The following is a 22,673-nucleotide window of genomic DNA, read 5'->3' as shown; positions in this document are numbered from 1 at the left end:
CAAGCAGGAAGAATATTCTACCCCCCCTCCACACACCCCCTTTTTTGTTTCTCGTTTTGCAACAGATTCTTCTGTAAGATGAGAAAGATAATCCATCTGTTCTTTGAGAGTCACTATAGGGACAATTGAAAATTCTGAAAAATCAAGAATTTATACAACAAGGAATCCAGGAAGCCAAGGAATTCTCTGCTTCAGAACAATAGCAATGAATGAAAGGAAGCAGGGAAGGTTTTTTTTTCTGTTTGTTTGTTTTATAGCACAAAATGCCTTCACAATTCAAGGCATACAAACCTTTGCGTAGATGAGAGTGTTCATTTGGAATATACATTTCCATATATTCAGAAATGACTATATATTCATTTGGACCACAGTGCCTTAGAACAGATAACTATATCTTCAAAAGTGCTTGTACAATAAAATATACCATACAATATAATACACCATGCAATATAATATAGATTTCACTTCAATAATAAATATAAAAACTCTTGGAGAAGATTTTCCTCCTGCATATTGTTGGTGAAAGAGCAGCACAACTTAGAGAATTCCACAATAGAGTGAAGGTAGGAGGAAAAAAAAAAAACAAACCAAGAATGAATAAGAACAGAAATGCAAAGAAATGGGGAAAAAGGAAAGAATTAATGTTGGAAGATGAGGAGATGAAAAAAATGAAGACATGGCATGAAAGACATAAAAAAGAGAAAAAAATGTAGTACCTCTATAAAGGCACTTTATTGTTCTTATCCTTTTTTCTTTCAGTGTTTATCTTTTTCTATGGTTTATGCTGAGACCTATTAAGAACAGAGATTTTTTTAAACAGCAGAAGTTTTTGAAGAGGTGTTTTTACTCAAAGGAAAGAAAGGACTTCCAGTGCACAGTTAATGATGTATAGAGTCCATGTAGCCATCAGGTTGTCTTATTACCCGGAGAATGCAATCTTTCCTGGTTTCAATGGCGTGCCTCCAGGAATTGTCCCAGGAGGACACACAATTAGCCCACACTCCTCCAGAGGGCACAGTGTAACATGATGCAGTTAAACCAGAAGACAGTTTTCATCTTTTGACCTTGTGTCAAACACGTCAATTGAGCAGCTTTACCTGAGCTCTGTAAGAGCACATAGGCTACCAGATACTTTCCCATACAGAGGAACACACAGTAGACACACAGAAAAATGCTGGTTTAAAAGCTTATTTTCTAAGCAACAGGAAAAGTGCTGAACCTTTGCAAGTAGCATGTGCACTCAGTGCATTCAGATTTTTCTTTTTGCCAGTCTAAATTAAATAAAAAAGCTTTGTTCTTGTTCAGCATCTCTGAAGACAGTAAAAGCTGCTCGTTCATTTTAAGCACTAACAGGATATTGAGTCCCATGGAAGTATAGATTTGGTCCTCACTGAAATACAGATCCAAATGCTAGTTTAGGGAATGGTCATGTGTTTAGTGTAGCACCTAAGTCTTGCATCTGTGGATACGGAGTATAGCTTAGAAAGTGAATTGTGAAAAGAGTAACGTTAACTAGTTCCTCGGTGGAAATATGTAGGTAATGGGGGAAGGCTGCCTATCTGGTAGATTGGAGACACAGGTTGAAACCTCAATTGACAATGTAAAACAGTCTCTGTAGCTTAATTAAATAAAACCAATAATGTGATTTAAACTTCTTTGAGTTAAAATTACTTTAATAAGGGTGTTAATTACTAGAGGATTAACACTGCTTACATGTGATAATAGATGTGGTCAGTCAATAAAGGGTGAGAATAATGTTCATTTAAGAAAGAAAAGAATCTAGCACAGGATTACTCACCAGAAAGGGGTAACATTTCAAAGTGGCAAGTAAAATCGGGGAAGAGTTTTTCAAATTGCAGGAGGCATTTGAGGCTGAATCGTGCCATTCCTACCCAACAAAATTCTGTGTATATTGAGATCCCACTGGAGCTAAGGTATGAAGAGTAATTGCTGAGAATTAGATATTACATAGCTTGGATTATTTTTTTTTCCCTCTCTTCCGGAGCAATTGTAAAAATAGTTTTTCAGATGAAACATTTTAAGGAAATATTGTCATCGGAAAAGTGATGAGGACTATTCTAAGGAAGAAGATCAACTTCTAGGGAAAATAATTTCTTGAAGGCATTTCTTAGAAAAGAAGTAGTATTGGAATATCGACATAGAGAAGGAAGGATTTTTCCTAAAACATTTGCAAACATAACATCAGGAAAAGCAAGATCTTTCACAAATAGCCTACAAAAACAAAGTCTGGGTTATCTGGGTTTCTTGTTACTGCAGCTTACTAGGCTTAGAGACCTTTGCTAAACCAAATTATCTAGGCAAGAAAAACAAAACAAAACAAACAAAAACCCCAACAAATACTGCGATTTTATATGGACTGCAGTGTTTGCTAAAGTGCTTTTAGAGCCATTTGACAGATATAAATGTGGAGATAAACTTGTAGTAGCTGAAGAAGAAAGTGAAGGTTCTCCATGAAAGAATAGGAAACTTCAGTGGTTTGGGCTTTGCTCTTAACTTGTCTATATTTACATTCCTGAGCTACTGATTGTGGAATTCCTTGTCCAGTGGTTCCCAGGTCTAGTATAGCTTTCCCTCAGGGATGTAACTTCATCTGCTATGAAGGGTGGGTATGCAGGCGTATCCTGAATGCACTACTTTGGAAGAAATAATTATCTGTTTACAATAAGCTCATGATGAGCACGTCTATAAGTGTCTGTGCCTTACAGATTGCATTGGATGTTTTTTGTTGTTCTTTCTGATGCAGACAAACAACAACAACAACAAAAATTGCTGTTTTCTGGCCCCTGGTGTCTTAGATTTCATTTGTGGTTAAAACTTCTACTTGTGCTACTGCTGGTACATGTTTTTACACTTGCAACTACCATTGGTGTGCTATAGATGTTCTTTAATATTGGGATGTAGACCCTAGGTAACATGGATGTTGTGATCATGTTCTGAGGCATAGTCTTTGAAGGGGGACCAAGGGGTAGAGCAAATACAGCCTCACTGGAACATTACATCAACTCTGATATAAAATACTGGAGTCTTTGATCGCTGCCTAAGAGAGGATGGCGGAGGTGTCCTCTGTCAGTGCCCACCTGAACTCTGTGGGAACCAAGTGCTGTGCAGTCAAGAGATACTCATTAACTATATAACCTGGTGTATATCCTCCTGTTAGGTTGAAAGCCTCCATATTTTCAAGTGTAATTTCAGTATTTTCTGAATACTGGTACTGTACTGAATACTGATCTGGTGTTTTGGTACATGACAAGGAATGACTTGAAAGCTGGGAAAAGGAAACATTCAGTCCTACCAGTAAATAGCTAGCTCTCGGGAGCTAGGCTGGCTGCTTCCTGGGTCTGTTTTGTGAACTGCAGTTTCATACAAAGAGCTGAAGTTGTTCATCTTTGCAGGTCTGATGCCGTGGAGCTGTGCCATGCTTACCTGTCTTCCTGTAGACATCCATTTGCATTCTTAGGCTGAGGCTGTAGAAACTCCTTCCTTCAAACCTAAAAGTAATCAGGTTGACATTTAAACTTGGAGCTGCAATTATACTTGAACAGACCGCTGCAGATGTTTAGTCCCAGAGTACAGCGGCGTGACGGTATAGATTAGATGTGCATGTATACAAGGACGGTTTAGAATAGTTCTAAACAGCATTTGTCAAGTAATGACTTTTCATAGCACAGGATACGTACTGAGCTTTGGTGAAGAGTTACTCATGTGGATACTGCTGCATTGTAAATATGGCAGATGGGATAAGAGTGTTCAATTCCAGAACACACCATGGAAGGTGTCCTGTATTTAAATCTTATTGTGGTTACACGAAGTTATGTGATTCTAGACAAGCACATAGTTGAAAATGAGACTGTTACAAGTCTTGTGCTATTGAAAAAAAACTGCTTATAAAAGATTTATGTTTTTTTAAACTGTGCTGTAAAAATTGCCTCCAGTTAATTGTGTTCCTGGTAAGTTTCAGTGTTTAAGTGTTACTTACACACCTGTGTTTAAAAAAGGGAAGAAAAAAACAGAAGTAAAATGAAAAGGACAACTGTAAAAGTAACTGTGATATATTAAAGACTTCTTGATTCTTACAACTAAAATGATATTTTCAATTCCTGTTCAGGTCAGAGGCAGAAGCTCTGGGGGCTGCGCTTGTGGCTCCCTGCATGCCGTTTGCCAGAGTGTGCCTCTGTGTCTGGAGCTCAAAAATAAAAAACTGGTGACCAACCCAAACATCGCATAATGCACAGTGTTTAATCCATGCACATTCTACCACTGACATAGTTCTACGCTTTGTCTGAAGGGACTGCGTGTACAGGCTGATGGGACCGACAGGAGCAATTTGGCCAGAGCTGTGCCCTCTGGAGCCTGACTGCCTGCCAGGCTTCTGCTTTTCAAACTCTGCTCTTTTGCTACTGGCCAGCTTACTCATTAATGATGAGGAGGAACATGCTTCATAATAAACATTTGCACTGTAATCAAGCAAATGTTCTTCGAGTATCTATGACTTGTTGCGATATTGTATGTTGCATAGGCCTCAATGACTACTTCAGTGACTTTCTCTGGAAGTTACATCTTTGGCTCCTTGATGTCTTAATGAGATTTGTTTAAGCTATATGACAGGAGTGTTTTGTTTTGTTTTGGTTTGGTTTTTTTGTGTTATAACAGCAATGAGCTAGCTTGTTTACATGGCTTCAGCAGAATACGCAGGCAGGCCTACATTCATTTCGGTGCCAAAAAATCAAAAAAGCATTTGGCTTACATACATGACAAGACCAGGCATCTCTCAGAGTGTGCCTGAAGGTCCACGTTTTAGGGAAGCATTCTGCCCCCAGGGAGAATTTAAGCTATAAAGGATATATTCAAAAACAGGAAACTTCTCTTTTTTCTTAGCATAACAACAATCCCCAGAGGTCCGGCTGTCATAGCCTCGGCGCTTACTTGTTACACACTTACAAATGTGTCAAAGATTGTACCCCAACAGATACAATTTTCACTTATAAATCTGAAACAGATGTAGGTGTTTAGGTATAAAACAGCTTCATTCTTGTGAATGTTTAAGTGTGCGCAGTTTAGGCACAGTTTCCGAGTGCTTAGTGCTTAGAAAAAGAAAGAAAGAAAGAAAGCAAGCACGTTTAAACGCGGTGGGCTTAAAAACTGAAAGACACCGCCTTTCTAACACAAACTATCCTTCCTTTGAAAATCCAGGGCTCAGTTTTCAAAGCATCGCGTAGGAATTTAGCCTGCGACCCCCATTGACACTAATGGGAATTGCATAGTTAAGTCCCCATACCGTCGCTTTGAAAATGCGTTTGTTCTACCAATCCAGAAAAAGGGCAGCATGAACTATAGGGAGACATTCGCAGATCAAGAGATCAATTTACACTTTGAAATACAAGACCCGAGTGTGTTATTCCAGTTATGTGATCGGTAGGGGGGATTTTAAAATTCACCACGTTCACAAAATAAGTCACCAGGAGTAAATAAAACCAAATATTTTGGCAAGTGGCAGGCAGACTTGCTAACCAGGCTAACAAGGTATTTGTCAGCAGTGAGGAGCACCGACTGATGGAGTGCTAATTGCGTTCCGTTGGTGTGCTGTTAGCCCACAGTTCGCAGGCGCTGCCTTTTCTCCTTGTTAGCCAGACTTAGATACCTGTCTCTTGAATACTTCCGTTGTTCCTTTGCAAACGGGAAATGTTTAGCACGGACAAGACTTGTCTTTGTGCCGTTCTGATTTTGGTCCTTTGCGTTTTAGTTCCAATCTAGTGTTTTCACGACGATCATGCTTTAATAAACGGAGATGGCTTATTCTGAACTAGTGGGCATGTTATCTTACTGTTCCTGCAGGGGTTTTGTTAATTCCTTGAAAATAAGTGTATACCTGGAATGTATGTTCACGTGTGCTTGCCTTTCTGAAAAGAAAGCGACTTTGTTTCATAGTGGTGTTACTGCAGCGAGTCCCAGCCGCAGCTCATGGCCCCATTCTGCTGGGCAGGGAATAAATAAGGGTTTAAACAAAAGGAAGACAGTGTTGCTTCAGAGTTCACGAGCTGATGAGATTATAGCTCCACTGAGAGGTTAGCATTATGTCAGAAATTATGAAACAAGGACTCTGATTGACATGCTTTCTCTTCGGTCAGCAAACTCATTTGCTCTTCTGAATAGAAGGTGTCTGTAGGTACATTGTGAGCTCCTGGGGAGGGGTGGGATGATTGTGAATGGCTTCTGCGAGTTTACTGTCTTTAAAATGAAAAGTCCCCTTCGTCTCCCAACTCCAGCACTACTAACAGTATTATTAAGATACTTGCTATTATTTTATCTCGATGACTTACATAGCCAATGGTCACGAGGCTTTTTTCTAGGTCAAAATCGGTGCATCTTCAAGGAAAAAGGTGTGATGTAATTTCAGTATTCTCTCTTAAAAAGGTTTGGTGTAGCCTGCAGCTGCGTATGCTTGGCACCACCGCTTTCCCAGCAGAGCTCACCAGTGTTTGAGCCTTTGGGATTTTTTTAATTAAAGAGGTCAAAATCCATTATATCTAAATTTCAAAGAATTTACCAATTAGTTGTAGTCTGCAGTGCCCAGCAGGTGGCTTTTATACTATTAAAGGGAGATTGTTTCCATCTCTGATCAAAGCGAAAACAAAACAAAGGAAAATATAGAATATTTTGCAGTACACAGAGCAAACCACACGCGGTGTAAATTATAGGTGAAAACCATACGTAGGAGACTGCTCAGTTGTACCACTTCAGCAAAAACTGTATTTTCACACCGGTCCCTGTGTGGATTTTAACGGCATTGTCTAAATCTGTTCAGATCACCGATGAGCTGAGAAGATCAGACAGCTTGTTATTTCCTAAAGTTAAGATTTTAGCATTTGCCTATTAAAAAGTGAAAGTAGAAATGCGCAATTAAGAAGATTAAGGAATTTGATAGAGGTAAAATCAGAAAAAGCTGACGGTGCTGGAATGCCGCAGGATGCAGAGAAGTTTTAATTTGCACTTTTCAACGAATCCAAACTTCCCAGATTTTTACCTACTTAAAAGAATGTTTGTGACCTTTTGACCCTTTTGTTATCCCTTACTCAGAAAGGCCTTTATTCTGTAAGGCTTAGGTATAAAAAAATAAAAAGAGCGTTAATGGCATAACAGTCCTTTCTGATCACCCTGTGTAAGATGTTTATGCAAAGTGTCAATAGAAGCAATTGGCCTAACAGTGTGACAACCTGCTTTGCTTGGAAATGGGCTAATCTCCTGTTTGGGTTATCCAGAGGTCAGGTAAGGATTTCTTTTTTTGCACTCCCCATAGTGTGCGGGTGCATAACCTGAAAACACCATAGGGCAGAAATCAGGAGCAACTGAGCCCACCGATGCCGCAAAGCTGTTAAAAAAAACAATCCTGCCCTTTTTGCTTTTCCTGAATTTTGTCCAGATCTGCTTTTGATTTTTCCCCCCTTTCCCCGAGAGTCTCAGTAGTACTGCTTCTACTTGAGCATGTATGATGGCCTTTGACAATACCCGCCTCCACTGCATTGTTTCACCCTTGCTTTTTTCATTTGTTGGTCGTTTTGGGGGATACTTTTTTCCCAGATGGACCTAATCCCACTCTTAGTTTGAAATTCATGTGCAGTCTTGCTCTGGGTGGCAGGTTTGTGGCTGCCCCATCCCAGCGGGCCGAGTGCCTGCTCTCAGGCAGAGGGCCGCAATGTGGCCCAGGCCAGGAGCTCCACTGGCATGAATCCACTTCTGTGTGTTTCCATAACTGCCTTTTTTCCCTGTTAATTATGCCCCTGGGCTGTGGAAAGACAGCGTTTATCAGTTTCAGCAGACTAAGCTGCAAGCGTTCTGACATGTTTGTCAGGCAAATTGTACCTGGGAAAAGGTAATTACACATGCAGTGGAATCCAGAAGAAACTGGGTGACTAGGGGTTAATAAACTGCTCAGCATGCAAAGTATTCAACTTGTGAGTGTGGAAAGGAGGCCTGAAGGACATAACCAACAGTGACGTGTTATAAGAATTACTTTTCTTTTGGTGGAATATTGGGATTTACAGGAAGGTGAGTGGGATGTTAGATGCACAACTTCTCATTTTTATCTCCACCTCCTGATCTGTGGGTGCTTTGCTGCCCAGCCAGAGCTATGTGCTGACACTCGTGATACTTCAGAAGAGATAACGGCACCGCCCCATCTCATACTAAGCTATCTTGAGAATTTTAAATTAGGCAACACCAACAGTGTTGTTTAGAAAAATTCGAATGGACACTGACCCCATTTCCTCCTGCAAAGCTCTCGTCGTCATCTCCCATCTCCGCCGCGGTGTTGGCTCTCTGGACAGCTGGCTCCCGAAGTCGCATTATCTCCCAAGATTATTCCTGACAGTTGCCCCAAAGTAAAAAGGAAAGGGCATCTGTATGATATCTGAGGATGTGACAGAGGCTCAAACAGCATTGAAAGGGCCGGATGGGTGAGTCTGGCCGTTACCAACTAAAATTCTCATGTAATTACAAGATGGCCTAAATACAGGAATAAGGGTGAGCTACTGAGGACTTCGGGTATGGGTAATACAGAACAAAACTTTACTGAGTAATGATTATCATTAATTTCTACCCAAACATGGCCATATCACCCTGAGGAAACCTTGGGGAAAGGAAGAGTTCTGAACTTGAATTATCTATGCAACCCATTTGAAACCTGAATTCTGCCCCTTACATCTTAAGATATTTTTTCCCACATGGCATCAATATCGTATTGTGTTGTGTTAACCAAAGCCAGTAGCTATCAAGGTCTTGAAGTAAGACCACTGTTGACTGAAAGGTAGTTTAGTGTCCTTTACAACAATATCATTGTGTTTAAAACAAAATTTTTATAGAAAAAAAGCCATGTTGTCTGTTATAAAACAAATTATGTAATTATATAGAATTATAAGAAATTATGTAGTATTACTTACTTTTATGTAAGTAAAAGTATGAATAAGCATCTTTTTTTTCAAGGTGGTGTTTATTTCCAACAGAGAAAGCTTATGTTAGACTTGTAAAAAAGTATTTAGAAAGTACTTAGGCAAGTACAGAAAGTTAGAAAATGCAAGGCTTGTAGGGCATCACTCAAGTGTAGCATGGCTACCAGAGGCCCCAAGTTATCTTACGAGATGTATATCTATGACTAATAATGTGGTGGAGTGGGCAGCACTTTAATATGCAGTGAAAAGAACATGTTGCCCTTGGGATCATCAGCTCTGATGTTCCCAAGATGCTGGGTGAAGATTCCCCTTCTGTCTCACTTTTAGAGTAGGCGTACAGCCTATCTACTTGTAAATATTAGTCAGTGGACAGTCTATTGGCACTGCATTTGAGTGTGGGTAGAGCTTTTCCTGTGCTTCTTTGTTGGTAATGATTCACAAATGCACACACTTATCTGCAAATTCTGGTTAGTTGCTCACAGTCAGAAAAGCTTTAAGAACTGTTCCCATGCTCCTAGGGAAACGTATTCTGCTTCATTATAAAATTCTGAGGTATAGCATTGCCTGTCTTAGCTTATTCTTATTTTCCACGGTTGTTATGGGATAAAGAGAGTACAAGAGCACCATTGTTCTTGTGTAGCAGAGCACCTATATCTGTCTTAATAGGTGCTTCACCGTGTCTTAGCCGTGTAAGTTGGTTCTGACATGGGTGGCTCCTTGGGTGTGAGCAGGTGGTTGGCTAACAGCCCATGGTCTGCCCTGCCTCTGTGAGCAGAGGGAAAGGTTTGGTTCTGTCCTGTTCGAAGGATTTCCTGTACATGTTGAGTATGAAGAGATGCACGTACAAAATAAAATGGTTTTCCTGCTGCAATTTAAATGCAAACAGTGCACATTCTAACCTCAAGGTAGTAGCAGCCAGCAGTGTGAGTGTGTTGTGCTACAGCATGGGTTTTGATTTTCTTTTAAGGCAGAAATATATTTATTGATACTCTTACTACAGTGCACGTCATTATGGGGTACTGCTTGCTGGACAGCACATCCTGTTTTCTGTTATTGTCACAGTGATAGCAGTTTTAGTGGATAAAATAGCAATGGGGAATTATTGCTTTGATTTGGCCTCTAACAGGTTGATTTTGGTTGCCACAATAAAAACTGTCACAGGACCAATGGAGAGGCCTTGTGACAAGCTCACCTCACCTTTTATCCCCAAAATGTTTTGTGTTATTGTAGCTGATACATGTTGGCAAAATTAATACCTTTACAGTTAGACTTGCCCTCAATACATTTTTTTTTTCACAGTAGTAATATTCACAGTTTTTAAAACCTTGGAGATTTGCAGCCTTCTTTCATTTCAGTGGAATTTAACATATGCCCTATATTACATCTTTGCAATATGAGTATGTCAGCACATCGAGCCAAATCCACAAGATCTTTCCATTATATCTTCGCCTTGAACACTGTAATACCACCAAAGGCTGTTCCCTCTCCCTGTGGTTTTGCCCACGCCCAATCCCTGTCACATCGTAAGATCATTTCAGTGTAAGTCTATCGTAAATGAAATTACAGCATAAATGCAGGGAAGAACTTGGTGTTTTTTTCCTTCTGTTGAGGGAGATGGCCAGGTGTTAATTTTCATGATAAATTCCATGTAGCTTTCAGTTTGCATGGATAAAAAAATGGATTTTTTGCATCTTCATGCTCTTCTGTTATCTTTCAAGAGTTTTGTACATGAAGATTGAGGTATCTTTATCCTCTACTAACATCCTATTCATCTACCATAGGATTAGGTAGGCCAGTTGGAATTACATGAAGTAGTCCAAACACTTGTCTGCATCTTTGGGTGGAATGGCTGTCTTCCAGCTCACGTGTGTGTGCTCAGGACGGTCCCACCTTCAGAGAAGCCTTTCTGCCCACGTGGGCTGTATGCTGCCGAGCATCACACCAGATGCAGGGGAACACAAATCCGAGAGAGCCAGTGGTTCCTGCCCACCTGCAGTACTGTACCCGTTGTCGGAACCTGTTAGTGCAGCATTGTGCCACAGTACAGCACTGCGGCTGTGAGGGGGACTGAAGCACTGTACATAATTGTGCACAGCAGCAGTCTGCGACCTTCTGCAGTGTCTGCAGCCTGTTTGGAGCCCTACGTACCAGACTGTGTTTGGTCAGTAGGTCTGACCTTCCACTCCCACTGTCACAGAGTGACTCAAACACTGGTGGTACGAAGATTGCTGGTGATGCTGACCAAAGGAATTCTTAGAACTTTTTAGCACTGTAATTGTATCAGTGGTCAGTGGTTTTTGAGCTGCATGGTGCTGAAGGGCTACAGAAAGGGTTGTTTGGGATTTACCCGGAGTCCACAGTGTCAATGCTACAGTGGGGATACCTCCTACCCCTACAAATTTGGTTTGCTGAACTCAGCTGCTGCAAGAACACTGGTGTGGTCCTTTCCTAAGGACCTTCTCCATGTGGATCCCACAACAAGTGGCACTGTAGGTGGTGGTAATTGATTCATACGTTCTGTTTGCTTCTTTGTGAGAAAGAGGGAACGTGAAGTCTCCGGTTTATGTAGCGTGTGTGCCTGTGGTTGTTGGCTTTATCTTCCCCTCATGCTGTCTGTCTGTCTGTCCCACTTTCTGCTCTTTTGATCATGGTTTGGAGTTTACCGCACAGCCTCTATGAGGATTGGGCACTACTGACTGTCTCAGCACAGGTAGTAAGGGATAGGTAATGCGCAGCGGTGAGGGCAGGGGCTTCACAAATGCCGTTAATTCCTGGGTTATCAGAGCCTGATAGCTCAGACCAGCTCTGTTTGCTTAGTGACTGACAGCATATTCTCCACAGATCAATAGGAAAATTGATGGTGACCATACTGAGAAAGCACGTTATTAGAAAGAGCTGCTTGTATTTGATCTTGACAGCTATGGTGGGTGTGCAGTCAGCAGAGAATGGAACAGTCTCCTTGCTTTTTATATGCCTTTCACCCTAGCGAGGTGTTAAAATGTAAAATCTGGATGTCACTGAGGTCTGTAATGTCTTTGGAGGACTTTGAAAGGACTTAGCAGTAGCTGTGCCACAGGAAGTATTACTCTGTGTTCAGAAAACATTTTATTATGTGTATTAGTTAGAAAATAATTACACTGGACATTTTATTTGAAAATAACTTAAGGGTTCAGAAAGGAGAGGAGAACAGAAGCGTGTGAGTTTGAAGGTGCAGTGGTCGGTGCTGTTGGGTCCTTCCTGTGGCAGCCCTGGTCTGGGTTACAGGCAGCAGAAGCAAATGCTGAGAGGGGTTCTTTCCACCAGCGAGACGGTGCGGCTGTGGCGCAGGGCGGCCCGGAGCAGCCTCCAGCCGCGGGATGAGGCCGGATGCCGGCTGCGGGGGAACGCGTCGGTGCCCCGTTGGCATCGGCGGCTGCTGCGGGCCGACATCGGGCAGCGGTGCCGAGCGGCGGCTCCGGGGCTGCGAGCAAAAGGCCCGACCTGGGTGCACATCTCTGCTTGGAGGGCTTTTCTTCTTTCACCGTTGAAGCAGTCGAGTTTTTCGATCCAGAAGTGCGCTTGGGGCAGAGGAGTAGGGATCGGTCACCGTAGAGAGTCCCGCGGGGGTTCTTTAATTCGCTTAATTGAGAAAACCTGAGCCTCTCCTTTAGGTGGCCGGGAGCAGCACCGAGCGCCGCAATTCCATTCTCCTTCCCCGCCGTGAAGCACCCGGGCAGGGGCCGCCGGCATCTCCCGCTGGGCCCGGCCCCGAGCCGCCGCCTCCCGCCGGGCGGAGGGCGAGGAGGTGGCCCCGGGGAGAGACCGGCCGGCGGCTGCCGCCCGCTCACCGCCTCTTCTCCCGCAGCTCCTGGACCTCTTCATGGTGTGGGACTGGTCCACCTACCTGGCCGACTACGGGCAGGCCACCTCCAAGTACCTGCGGGTCAACCCCAGCACGGCCCTCACGCTCCTGGAGAAGTAAGTGCGAGCGCTGTGCCGGCCGCGGGGCTGAGCCCGGCCCCGACGGGGCGGCTTCGGGGCCGGGGCCGGGGCCGCCCTCCCGGCGGCTGCGGCGCTGCCCGGGGCCGGGAGCCGCTGAGCCGTTGCGGAGCCGGAGCTGCCGCCGCGCCGGGAGACACGCGGGAACGCGACGGTGGGACGGGCGCGTGGCGGTGCCGCTGAAGCGGGGCGTGCGCGGGCTTGAAGGGCTTTTCTAACGGTGTTTTCTTTCCTCTCCTCCCTACGACGATCCGCCCTTTGCAGAGTGCACAGAGGGTACGTACCGCTTATCTCTTGCCGAACACTTTTTCTCCAATTTATTACGTTTTCCGAATTTCGTTTTAAAATCCTGCAATAGAGAAGCTCAACAGTAAAGCCCTGGGGTGGTTCGTGCAGCCTGAGCTCGGCCCAGAGCTGCCGTTCCACTCAGATCTTTGTTTTCCTCCTCCTTATGCTGCCATAGGGGCAGTGCCTGCTGAAGTGGGATTTGCCTAATGTGATTTGGGAAGTAATGTTTGTTACTGCGAGTTCCGAGTGCTGGAGGTTTAATTTAGGACATACAGATAACGGGTTGGTAACCTTTTGGTTCACTATAGCACAGAGATCAGAAGAGGAACGAAAGGAAACCTATTGAAGTAGCCAGGTTTTCCCTTTTCGAATGGTGTTTCTAACGTGTCAGTATCATTTCCCTTTTATTCTTCCCCAGAATGAGAGACTCCAGCAAAAAGAACAACATTTTTGCTCAGTTCAGGAAGAACGATCGCGACAAGCAGAAGCTGATCGAGACCGTGGTGAAGCAGCTCAGGAGCCTGGTGAACGGCATGTCCCAGCACACATAGGCCCGCTGCTACAGAGCTGGTCCTTACCACGCCGAGAGGTATTTCATAGCCACCCGTTCTGCCCAGCAGTGCTCTCAGTTGGGACAGTCGTTTGAGCGGGTAAAGGAAAAGCGCAGCTGACGGCAGAGACGTGGGGCCCTCAGCAAACGTCCTTTGTACCAATTTTTAACGGATCGAAAACTATTTTGTATATTGTAAACAAATGGTGAAAAATGAGGCTGTACAATAAAACCAGCTCTGTCACATCGTGCGTGGGGCGGCTGAACTGTAAATACATTATTTAAGTGTCTGCAGACGAGATGTTTGCAGTGTTGCTCCAGGCAGGAATTATCTGAGAAATGATCCCTTTACTGCCGGTTTCAGGATGAATCCTCATTTAATGTGTTGGGTTTTTTGTTTTGCTTTCCTTTTTGTTTGTTTGTTTGTTTATTTTTAAGTGCTGAGATCCCCACATTCAGATACCGCCCGTCATTTTCCTGCATTAAACGTATGGTAGCCTTAAGGTGATTGGACATCATTTTGTATACCGAATTTTGTAGTCTGGAGGTATGAGAAAATCATCTGATTTTTGGAACCTTTGAAAACTCCCCAAGCTCTAGGCTTGGTATTTATTTAGCGTTAGGGCTTCTAGGCTTTGCTCTCTGAGAGTTTAATCTTGAGTTTCCGATTGTAAATAACGATTTGAGTTCTTTATAATGTGACTTTCTGGGTTCTGTTCCTCAGGGTGACCATTTCTAACCATACTTTTTAAGATCCCGGGCTCTCCCCAGGGCGCGGTAAGGAATAGATTTGCCGCTGTTGGTTCTGTGCTGCATCTGTTGGTCGGAACGCCCCATCCCAGCAAGGAGTGCCCCAGGCCGGGCGCTGTGCACTGTCACCTCCTGGCAATTTTAGACACCAAGAGAATGTCTAACAGATACAAACCAAATGGAACGTGTAAAAATAATGTACATTTCGCTGTATTTTTAAGTTATTGACCGTCTAAATACAGTAATATAAACCTTACCCGTATTCGCCTTTGATTTCATGTATTAACGCGCACCTCGGCCCTGCGTTTCGGTGGGAGCCGCGCGGCTCCCGGTGTTTACCTCGGGGCGCGACGGCGGGACAGCGCCTGCGGAGCGGGACCGGGGCGTTATGAGGTCGGGGCGCGACGCCGTGCGGCGACGGGGCGCAGCGGGGAGCCGTCTCGGTTCTGGTTGGGTCGGGCCGGGCTGGGCCGTGGGGGGAGAGCCCCGAGGGGCCAGCCCGCAGGGAGCAGTCGCTGCCACCCCCGTTCGCCCCGCGCCCCTTCCATCAATCCCGGCCCTCCGGCTCCAATCACCGCACTTAGCCGCGCTGCTTAAATATGCAGGGGAGACGTCATCTGCGAAGGTGGATCGGGCGTTAAGTGGCCAATATCTATATAAATGTGGCCGAGGGGAGAAGCGGGAGCAGGAGGCGAGCGGGGCCGGGCGGACCGCAGCCGAGAGGGCCCTTCCGCTCGCCGTCTCCTTCCCGGCCCCGCGCGTGGCAGCCTCCGGGGCGGGCACCGCCGCCGCTGCTCCCCGCCCTCCCGGCGCGGGGCAGGGAGCGGGACCCGCGGTGCGCCGCAGGAGGGAGGATGCCTGCCGGGCTCTGCTGGCCCGCGGCGGCCGCCCTGGCGCTGCTGTTCCTGGCGCTGCTGCTCGCCCTGTGCAGGCACCTGTGGGCGCTGCGCTGGAGCCTCAGCCGAGACCGTGCCAGCGCCCTGCCGCTGCCCAAGGGCTCCATGGGCTGGCCCTTCTTCGGGGAGACCCTGCACTGGCTGCTGCAGGTGAGGCGCGGGGCGACGGGAATGGGATGGGACGGGACGGGACGGGACGGGACGGGACGGGGGCCGGTGGGAGCCCCTAGCTGATCCACGGCTCGTCCCCAGGGCTCCCGCTTCCACAGCTCCCGGCGGGAGCGCTACGGCAACGTGTTCAAGACCCACCTGCTGGGCCGCCCGGTGGTGCGGGTGACGGGCGCTGAGAACGTCCGCAAGATCCTGCTGGGCGAGCACACGCTGGTCAGTGCGCAGTGGCCCCAGAGCACCCAGATCCTCTTGGGCTCCCACACCCTGCTCGGCTCCACGGGTGACCTGCACCGCCAGCGCCGCAAGGTGAGCCCCGTGGGTGTGTGGCCGGGCATCTTCTGCCCATGCTCGGCTCTCAGCACCGTACGGACCTGTGCTTTAACCACCTGCCTCTGTTTCCCCCCTTCTGCTTCTAGATCCTGGCCAGAGTGTTCTGCCGCGCCGCCCTGGAAAGCTACCTGCCGCGGATCCAGAAGGTTGTGAGCTGGGAGCTGCGGGGCTGGTGCATGCAGCCGGGCTCCATCGCCGTTTATTCCTCTGCTAAAACCTTAACTTTCCGCATTGCAGCTCAGATTCTGCTGGGACTCCGTCTGGAGGAAAAGCAGTTCAAGGACCTGGCCAAAACCTTTGAACAGCTGGTGGAGAACCTCTTCTCCCTGCCCCTCAATGTGCCCTTCAGCGGGCTGCGCAAGGTACTGCCGCCTGCCCCGCTCCTGCCTGGGGCTGGGCTGGGCTGTGGCTGCACAGACCCCATCCTCAAGCCCGACAAGGGGCACCCCAATGAGCCCGGGGCACTGCTCACCCCACTGCTGGGTGCCTCCAGCATCTGCCTGCATAGACCCTGGTACAGCGTGGAGCTGCCATGTGTGTTGCTGGAGCCTTTTCCTCAGCTTTGTTTACCCAGTGCCTGCTGCTGTGCCACTGCATTCCCCCTGGATTCAAGCCCACCTGTGGCAGAGATCTGTGTGTGGGCAGAGAGCAGTGGGCACAGAGGGACCTCCCTGTGTGCCTTGGGCAGGCTGAGGGCTGGACACCCCTTTCTGGTTCCTGGTGCAGTGCTGGAGGGGAACATGGCAGTGGGACAGCCCGCTCTGCCTCTCACAGCTCCCATTCATTCTCTGCTGCCCTGCCCCTTCTTGCCACCTGTCCCTTTTCAATCTGCTCTTCCTCCCCTGGCTTTGGGTTCTCTTCCCTTTTGGACGCACAGTCCAAATTGCCTGCCTTTTCCATCAAGGCCTTGCCCAACCTCGTTTCCACTATGAACTCTGCTCGCTGTCACCTTCCCCAACACCCCCAGCTGTCACCAGCATGAGCTTCTACCACCCACCTGTCCCTCCCTGCCTCCTCAACTCAGCCATAGTCCATCTGGCCCCAGATCAACCTCTTCAGCCCCTCCTGCTCACCGCCCCTTTTCCTTTACTCAATTCCTTCCCACCCAGGCTCTCCTTTGTAACTACTTCTCAGCTGCTGGCTGTGGCCGCTTCTGCCCCTAACCACTCGGTCCTCCTGGCCTTGCTGGAGCCCTCCTGCCTCCATCCATCCCTGCTCTGCGAGGACATTGCTCCTCACTTGGTTGACTGAGGTCTTCTCAAATGTTTTGCTGCACAGTCAGAGATTAGCCAGGTGTGATCAACATGTTCCCATTCTGGAAAAGCCCCTCATTTGTCATTGTCAGTGCCTTGCTTCCAGGGCTCATCTTTATTAAGTGACCTCACCGTCTCCCTGGGACAGGCTCTTATTGTACCTGGCCAGGCCAGGAGTTGTCTGGTGCAGACCTCTCTGGATTCAGTCCCATGAGTTTGCTGCCGCCATCTCCTCCCAAAGCCTTTCCTAGGGCTTGTACTGACTCACAGCAGAAAGCCAATGAACCCTCAGCAGTTCTCACCACCTGCTGCCTACTGCGAGGCCCTGGGGCTGAGCTGCAGGCTAACTCCGCTTTGCTGTTGCAGATCCTGGAATTAAAGATGACCACACTGGGAGTCCCCCGGCTTCTCCAGGGAGGGGGACGGTGCCTGAGGTTCCCCTGACCCATGTCTGCCTCCCACAGGGCATCAAAGCACGGGACATGCTGCATGAGTTCATGGAGAGGGCCATACAGGAGAAACTGCAGCGAGCCATATCAGAAGAACACAGCGATGCTCTGGATTTCATAATAAACAGTGCCAAGGAGCACGGCAAAGAGTTCACCATGCAGGAGCTGAAGGTAACCACAGCCCCGCACAGTTCCCTCCTGAGCTGGTGGCTGTGAGCGTGGGGCGGAGGGGTGGCAGGAGAGGGCTGTGCAGGACTGCTGATGGGGCTCTGCCTTACAACAGAGCTGGAGCCTAAAATGGAAACAAATACCTCTCTGCCTGTCCTCTTCACAGGCATCTGGCCTCAACCTGGCTTAGGATGCATTTAGAGTTATGCGGCTGTGCTCAGGCTCTGTACAACAGTGTGCATTCGATAACCTCCAGGATGCTGTCCTGGAAATACATAGAGCTGCACCCAGGGCAGTGTGAGTGTAGATCACGTCACCCCATTTCTCAGGGCTGGGAGCCCAGAGAACTCATCAAAACGGGCCCTGGGCTGGAATGATGGGTTCTGGGACGTTCCCTATCACCTCCTTATTAATTACACTAGGGAGCTTGAGGACTGTGTGATGCAATGTGATTCATCACTGTGACTTAGGGATGAACCCAGCAGTCCTCGCTGGGACAAAACGCAGTGAAGAGCACTTTGCCAAAGGTCTTGGGAAAAACACTGTCATTAGTGCTGCATCATTCATACCTCCAGGTCACTCTGGGTCAGGCAGGGACATGACACTGCATCTATGTGGCAAATTTTGAAGCAGTTTTGCATGGGTACAGTTTAAACACATAGGATGCATGGCTTTACTGTTTATTTAGATATTTAAGGATAGTGATCCAATGCTAAATGTTTTGTATATACGTTGTAGAAGTGTAATCTCTAAATTCTGGGGTGTTTGGAAGATCTTACAGGGGTTCTTAGATGCAATTAGAACTGGTGTATTTCAAGATAACTAAAACTAATTCCCAGATTTAAAATGTGATCAGTTAGGCTGGGTTGAATGTGTGAGTATTCACGTGTGTTTTGCACAAGAATAAGTAAGTACATGACCTCTCATTGTGTGTTGTAGTAGGCAACAATTGTGTCCCTGACTCTGACCACAGGTGTGATGATAACAGCAGGAACGCACAGATATTGAACACAGTGTGGGGTGACATGGCAGTGACCTGGGGCTGGCTGTCCCCAGCTCAGTGGTGGCCCTGCTCCCAGCTGAGCTGCAGCACTGGGACACACCGAGGCAGCTGTGTGAGGATGCAGCCTCACTGTCACCGGTTGTGTTGGGACTGTAAAAGCAGGGAGAGAAAGTAAGCAGCTCGGTGTCACAACTTACATGGCAGCATCGTCAGAGGCTGATGCAGGCAGTCATAAGGGCTATTATTTCAAAATGCAGAGCCTGCCCTAAATTCCTTGTGCTCTATTGTAATGTCCTGGCTTTTAATTGCAAGCTGTGGAGCTCACAGATTTATTTTCGTCTGGGTCTGCTGTCGTGCGGGTGTTAAAATTCCTGCTGCCGCCTGCAGGAGGTGTGCTTAGGGTCAGCAGGGACTTGTTATTTCAGAGGCTTTATTTCAGCTGAAAGATGCCCTTGAGAGCTGCACTTTGGCAAAAGCCTGCAGTCCAGACAATAAATGTTGCTGGTGATGGTAGCAAATCTTTGCTGTGTTACCCTTGACCTTACCAGACTTGGCTCCAGGAGCCTTAAGACATCAGGTGTCCTTCCCTGTGCTTCTGGCTTCACCCTCCAGACCTAACTCCAGTAACCCTTAACTTTCTGCTTCTGAGCACTGGTCTGAGTCCCCTTCCACACAAGCAAATGGTCAATTACAACAAGATGGATTGAATGGAGCCCATTTTAGCTGCCAGTTCATCTGTGATCCATACATAAACATGCAACCTCATTGCTTCTGGCTGGCCAGGGAGGCAGAAGCTGCAGGGGAGGCAGGGGAAAGTGCTGATGAAGGTAAAAAATGCAATGCTTAAAGTGAACTTAACTCTTTATGCATGCCAAAATTCTTGTTAAGGTTTGTAAATTTGGGGCAGAAAGCTGAGAAAAGCCCGAATGGAAGAGATGTGTGCTTAGTTGTTTTGGCATCAGTTCCTAGGCGGGTGGATGTCTGCTTTGTATGGAGCATGGATATGTCACATGCAGATCCCTGCCAGCCCTGGGGGGTGCAGGCTGTAGAGAGTGGGGGCAGAGGTAGGGTGCTATGCACAGGGACAAAACCTGTGAAAGCCGAGAACAGTCTGAAAATCCTATCACAACCAGCTCAAAGTGGCATTCAAACCTGTCACCTTCCTTTCCTGCCAGGAGTCAGCCATCGAGCTCATATTTGCTGCTTTTTTCACCACGGCCAGCGCCAGCACCTCCCTCATCCTCCTGCTGCTAAAGCACCCCTCAGCAATTGAAAAAATCCGTCAGGAGCTGGTATCCCATGAGCTGTACCCACAGCACCAGAACTGCCCTATGGCACCCTGCCCAGGGACGGGCAGGGATAGTGAGCAGCAACTCCTCACCACAGCCAGTGATGCTCATGAAGACCAGCTCCAGCTCCCTGACCTCACAGAGGAGACAGAGCTGGGGGGTGGCTGCTCCCCCAATCTCCCAGCCCTGTTGGAGCCCATGCACCCCCCAAGCAGCCCCCAGCCCCGGGGCTGCCGCTGCCCCCTGGACATCAGCCTGGAGCAGCTGAGCCGCCTGCGCTACCTGGACTGCGTGGTCAAGGAGGTGCTGCGGGTGCTGCCGCCGGTCTCTGGGGGGTACAGGACTGCACTGCAGACCTTTGAGCTGGATGTGAGTGCCTGCAGAAAAGGGAGAAGGGGGGCTGCCCCCAGGTGCCTTCCGCTGGACCCTAACTCTCCTCTCTACTCCCCTCACAGGGTTACCAGATCCCCAAGGGCTGGAGCGTGATGTACAGCATCCGTGACACACATGAGACGGCTGCCATCTACCAGAGCCCCCCAGGTGGCTTTGATCCTGACCGCTTCAATGTCACCCATCTGGAGGCTGCCGGTCGCTTCCACTACATCCCCTTTGGCGGCGGGGCACGGAGCTGCATCGGCAAGGAGCTGGCACAGGCCATCCTGAAGCTGCTGGCCATCGAGCTGGTCACCACAGCCCGCTGGGAGCTGGCCACTCCCACCTTCCCCGCCATGCAGACCGTGCCCATTGTGCACCCTGTCGACGGGCTGCAGCTCTACTTCCACCCCCTGTGGCCCAGTCATGGCGGCGAGGCCTAAGCCAGGCCGCTGAGCTCAGCCTGGTGGCGTTGCTCATGGTTGGGCCGCTACAGAGCAAAACCCCCAAAGGCCTTGTTGTTTTTCCACCTCCTAGTGCTCAGTGCATTTGGAAGGGTCCCACAGAGCCCTGAGCACCAAGGGGAGCCTCACCCCCTTGGGGGGGCCCACCAGTCCAGCCCCACACATGCCCCCAGGAACAAAGCCTCATTTCTGCCCTGGGGCTTTCTCCCCTGGGTGTGCAAATGAAAGGCAGGAGCATTCTGTACACCCTGTTCTGCACACCACAGCTTTCTAGAGGTGGGAAAGAGGGAAGATGAGGGCTCTGCAGGGAAGCACGTGCTAGGTCTGCCCAATTTACAGTATCAACTGTAGGTAGGATAATTGCGTCAAGAGGCTTTTATTGTAAATATTTCATCTCTTTCCTGCACTTCCTATTAGAGCCAGTGCAAATGAGACATGTGTTGACCCAGTGGATGCGAGTACAGTGCCTGAGTGCCATACTGCTGCTTGGGGCCTGTTCCAGATAACAGGGTGGGCCACAAACCTGTGGTGAATAAATGTTTGGAAAACGTTCATTTCTGAACAGGCCTGCTTCGTGAGGGCATGTCCTGTGCTCCTGCTGGTGCTGGCACATAGTGGAGGGACATTGCATGGGGTCATGGTGGCTGTCACAGGGCAGCCGTGACCCTGCCCCAGCCCTGCTCTGTGTCCAAGCACTGACCAGTGGCTCTGGGGGCACCGCAGTGGTGCCTGGGGCTGAGCCCAGGAGCTGGGGACATATTTTCAGATGGCTTTTGAGTGCCTCACTGGGGTATGAGTCTCTCCTCTGTACAATGATGTGAGTCCCGCTGCTTGTGCTCCAAATGTCTGGTGTCAGTGCTGGGCTGAAAGCCACCCTGCCTGGGCCGGTTCCCATCACACACCTATGCTGGGACACGCAGCGGAGCACAGCGCTGCCTGGGGCAGAAATGTGGCTCCCAAACGTGGTGGGTCAGATCTGGAAGAGGTTGAACCGCGGGACTGAGTTAAGTGCTGTTGGCAGTTCGACCCCATTGTGAACCAGAGCCTCTGCCCCTCCTGACCTTGTCCTGAGAAGTGCGTCTCCCCGGCTATCAGAGGGAAAGCGGTGGCTGCAGGTGGCACCGGGTGACCGCTGCGGGGCCGCCGGTGCGGCAGTGACCTGGGGGACGTGAGGGATGTGTGGGCTCCGGCCACGGGAGCGCCGGGGCTCCTCCAGCAGCGCACTTAAAAATTACCCCGAGCGCTAACGAGCCCCGCAGCCGCCTGCTGAAACGTGTAACGTAGATCTAGTTAAAAAAAAAAAAGCCTCGAAACTGATTTTGTTTTCAGATAAACACGAGCATTTACAAATGAAGTGTAATAATTGTTACTTGTAATCAAAGTTTGTTCATATTAGGCTGTTAATTTCTTGACCTCCTTCCAAGATGTTTTTAATTATCCCTTTCACTCTTTACCATTTGATTCTTTTCAAGCCGATGGCTGCGGAATACACAGCTGGGGAGATAATAAAGCCTTCCTGCGGCAATTATCGGTGCTCAGGCCACCGTATCTCGTTATTTTGACAGACAGTGAACTTGGCGCGGTTGCCGGCCGGGTTCACGCAGATGTCACGGTCCGTGTTGTAGGTCACGAGCGGGTCAGCGCCCGGCGAGGGGAGAGCGCCGGGTCAGGGCGCGGCCGCCGCTCCGGGCCGAGCGCCGTGGGGCTGCCCCGAGGGTCTGCCCGGGCAGGGGCTGCGAGGGGCGGGCG

General features: G+C 48.3%; 2 protein-coding genes across 12 annotated transcripts in view; both read left to right on the top strand.

Moving 5' to 3' along the window:
* EXOC6 (exocyst complex component 6) overlaps positions 1 to 14,785 on the top strand; it is an 86,748-nt gene extending 71,963 nt beyond the window's left edge. For 6 of the 11 annotated variants that reach the window (XM_015288609.4, XM_025151597.3, NM_001012905.2 and 3 more), the window contains 3 exons: positions 12,808 to 12,920; positions 13,206 to 13,217; positions 13,648 to 14,785. In XM_015288609.4, coding sequence (XP_015144095.1) covers positions 12,808 to 12,920; positions 13,206 to 13,217; positions 13,648 to 13,780 — 258 coding nt within the window. In that variant the 3' untranslated portion in view covers positions 13,781 to 14,785. The remainder of the gene's footprint in view (positions 1 to 12,807; positions 12,921 to 13,205; positions 13,218 to 13,647) is intronic. The other 5 variants (XM_015288612.4, XM_015288608.4, NM_001397264.1 and 2 more) reach the window with 3 other exon arrangements.
* Positions 14,318 to 22,449, top strand: CYP26C1 (cytochrome P450 family 26 subfamily C member 1). The gene is made up of 6 exons (XM_421678.8): positions 14,318 to 15,575; positions 15,678 to 15,902; positions 16,013 to 16,288; positions 17,644 to 17,799; positions 19,975 to 20,457; positions 20,544 to 22,449. Exons 1-6 carry the CDS (start codon positions 15,384 to 15,386, stop codon positions 20,901 to 20,903), a joined length of 1,692 nt encoding a protein of 563 aa, XP_421678.6. The 5' UTR covers positions 14,318 to 15,383; the 3' UTR covers positions 20,904 to 22,449.
* The last annotated feature ends 224 nt before the right edge of the window (positions 22,450 to 22,673 follow it).

The sequence above is a fragment of the Gallus gallus genome, chromosome 6 (assembly GCF_016699485.2).
Source record: "Gallus gallus isolate bGalGal1 chromosome 6, bGalGal1.mat.broiler.GRCg7b, whole genome shotgun sequence".
NCBI classification, from domain to species: Eukaryota; Metazoa; Chordata; class Aves; order Galliformes; family Phasianidae; genus Gallus; species Gallus gallus.
The sequence above is the reverse complement of the archived record's forward strand: the minus strand, read 5'-3'. Positions and strand labels throughout refer to the sequence as shown.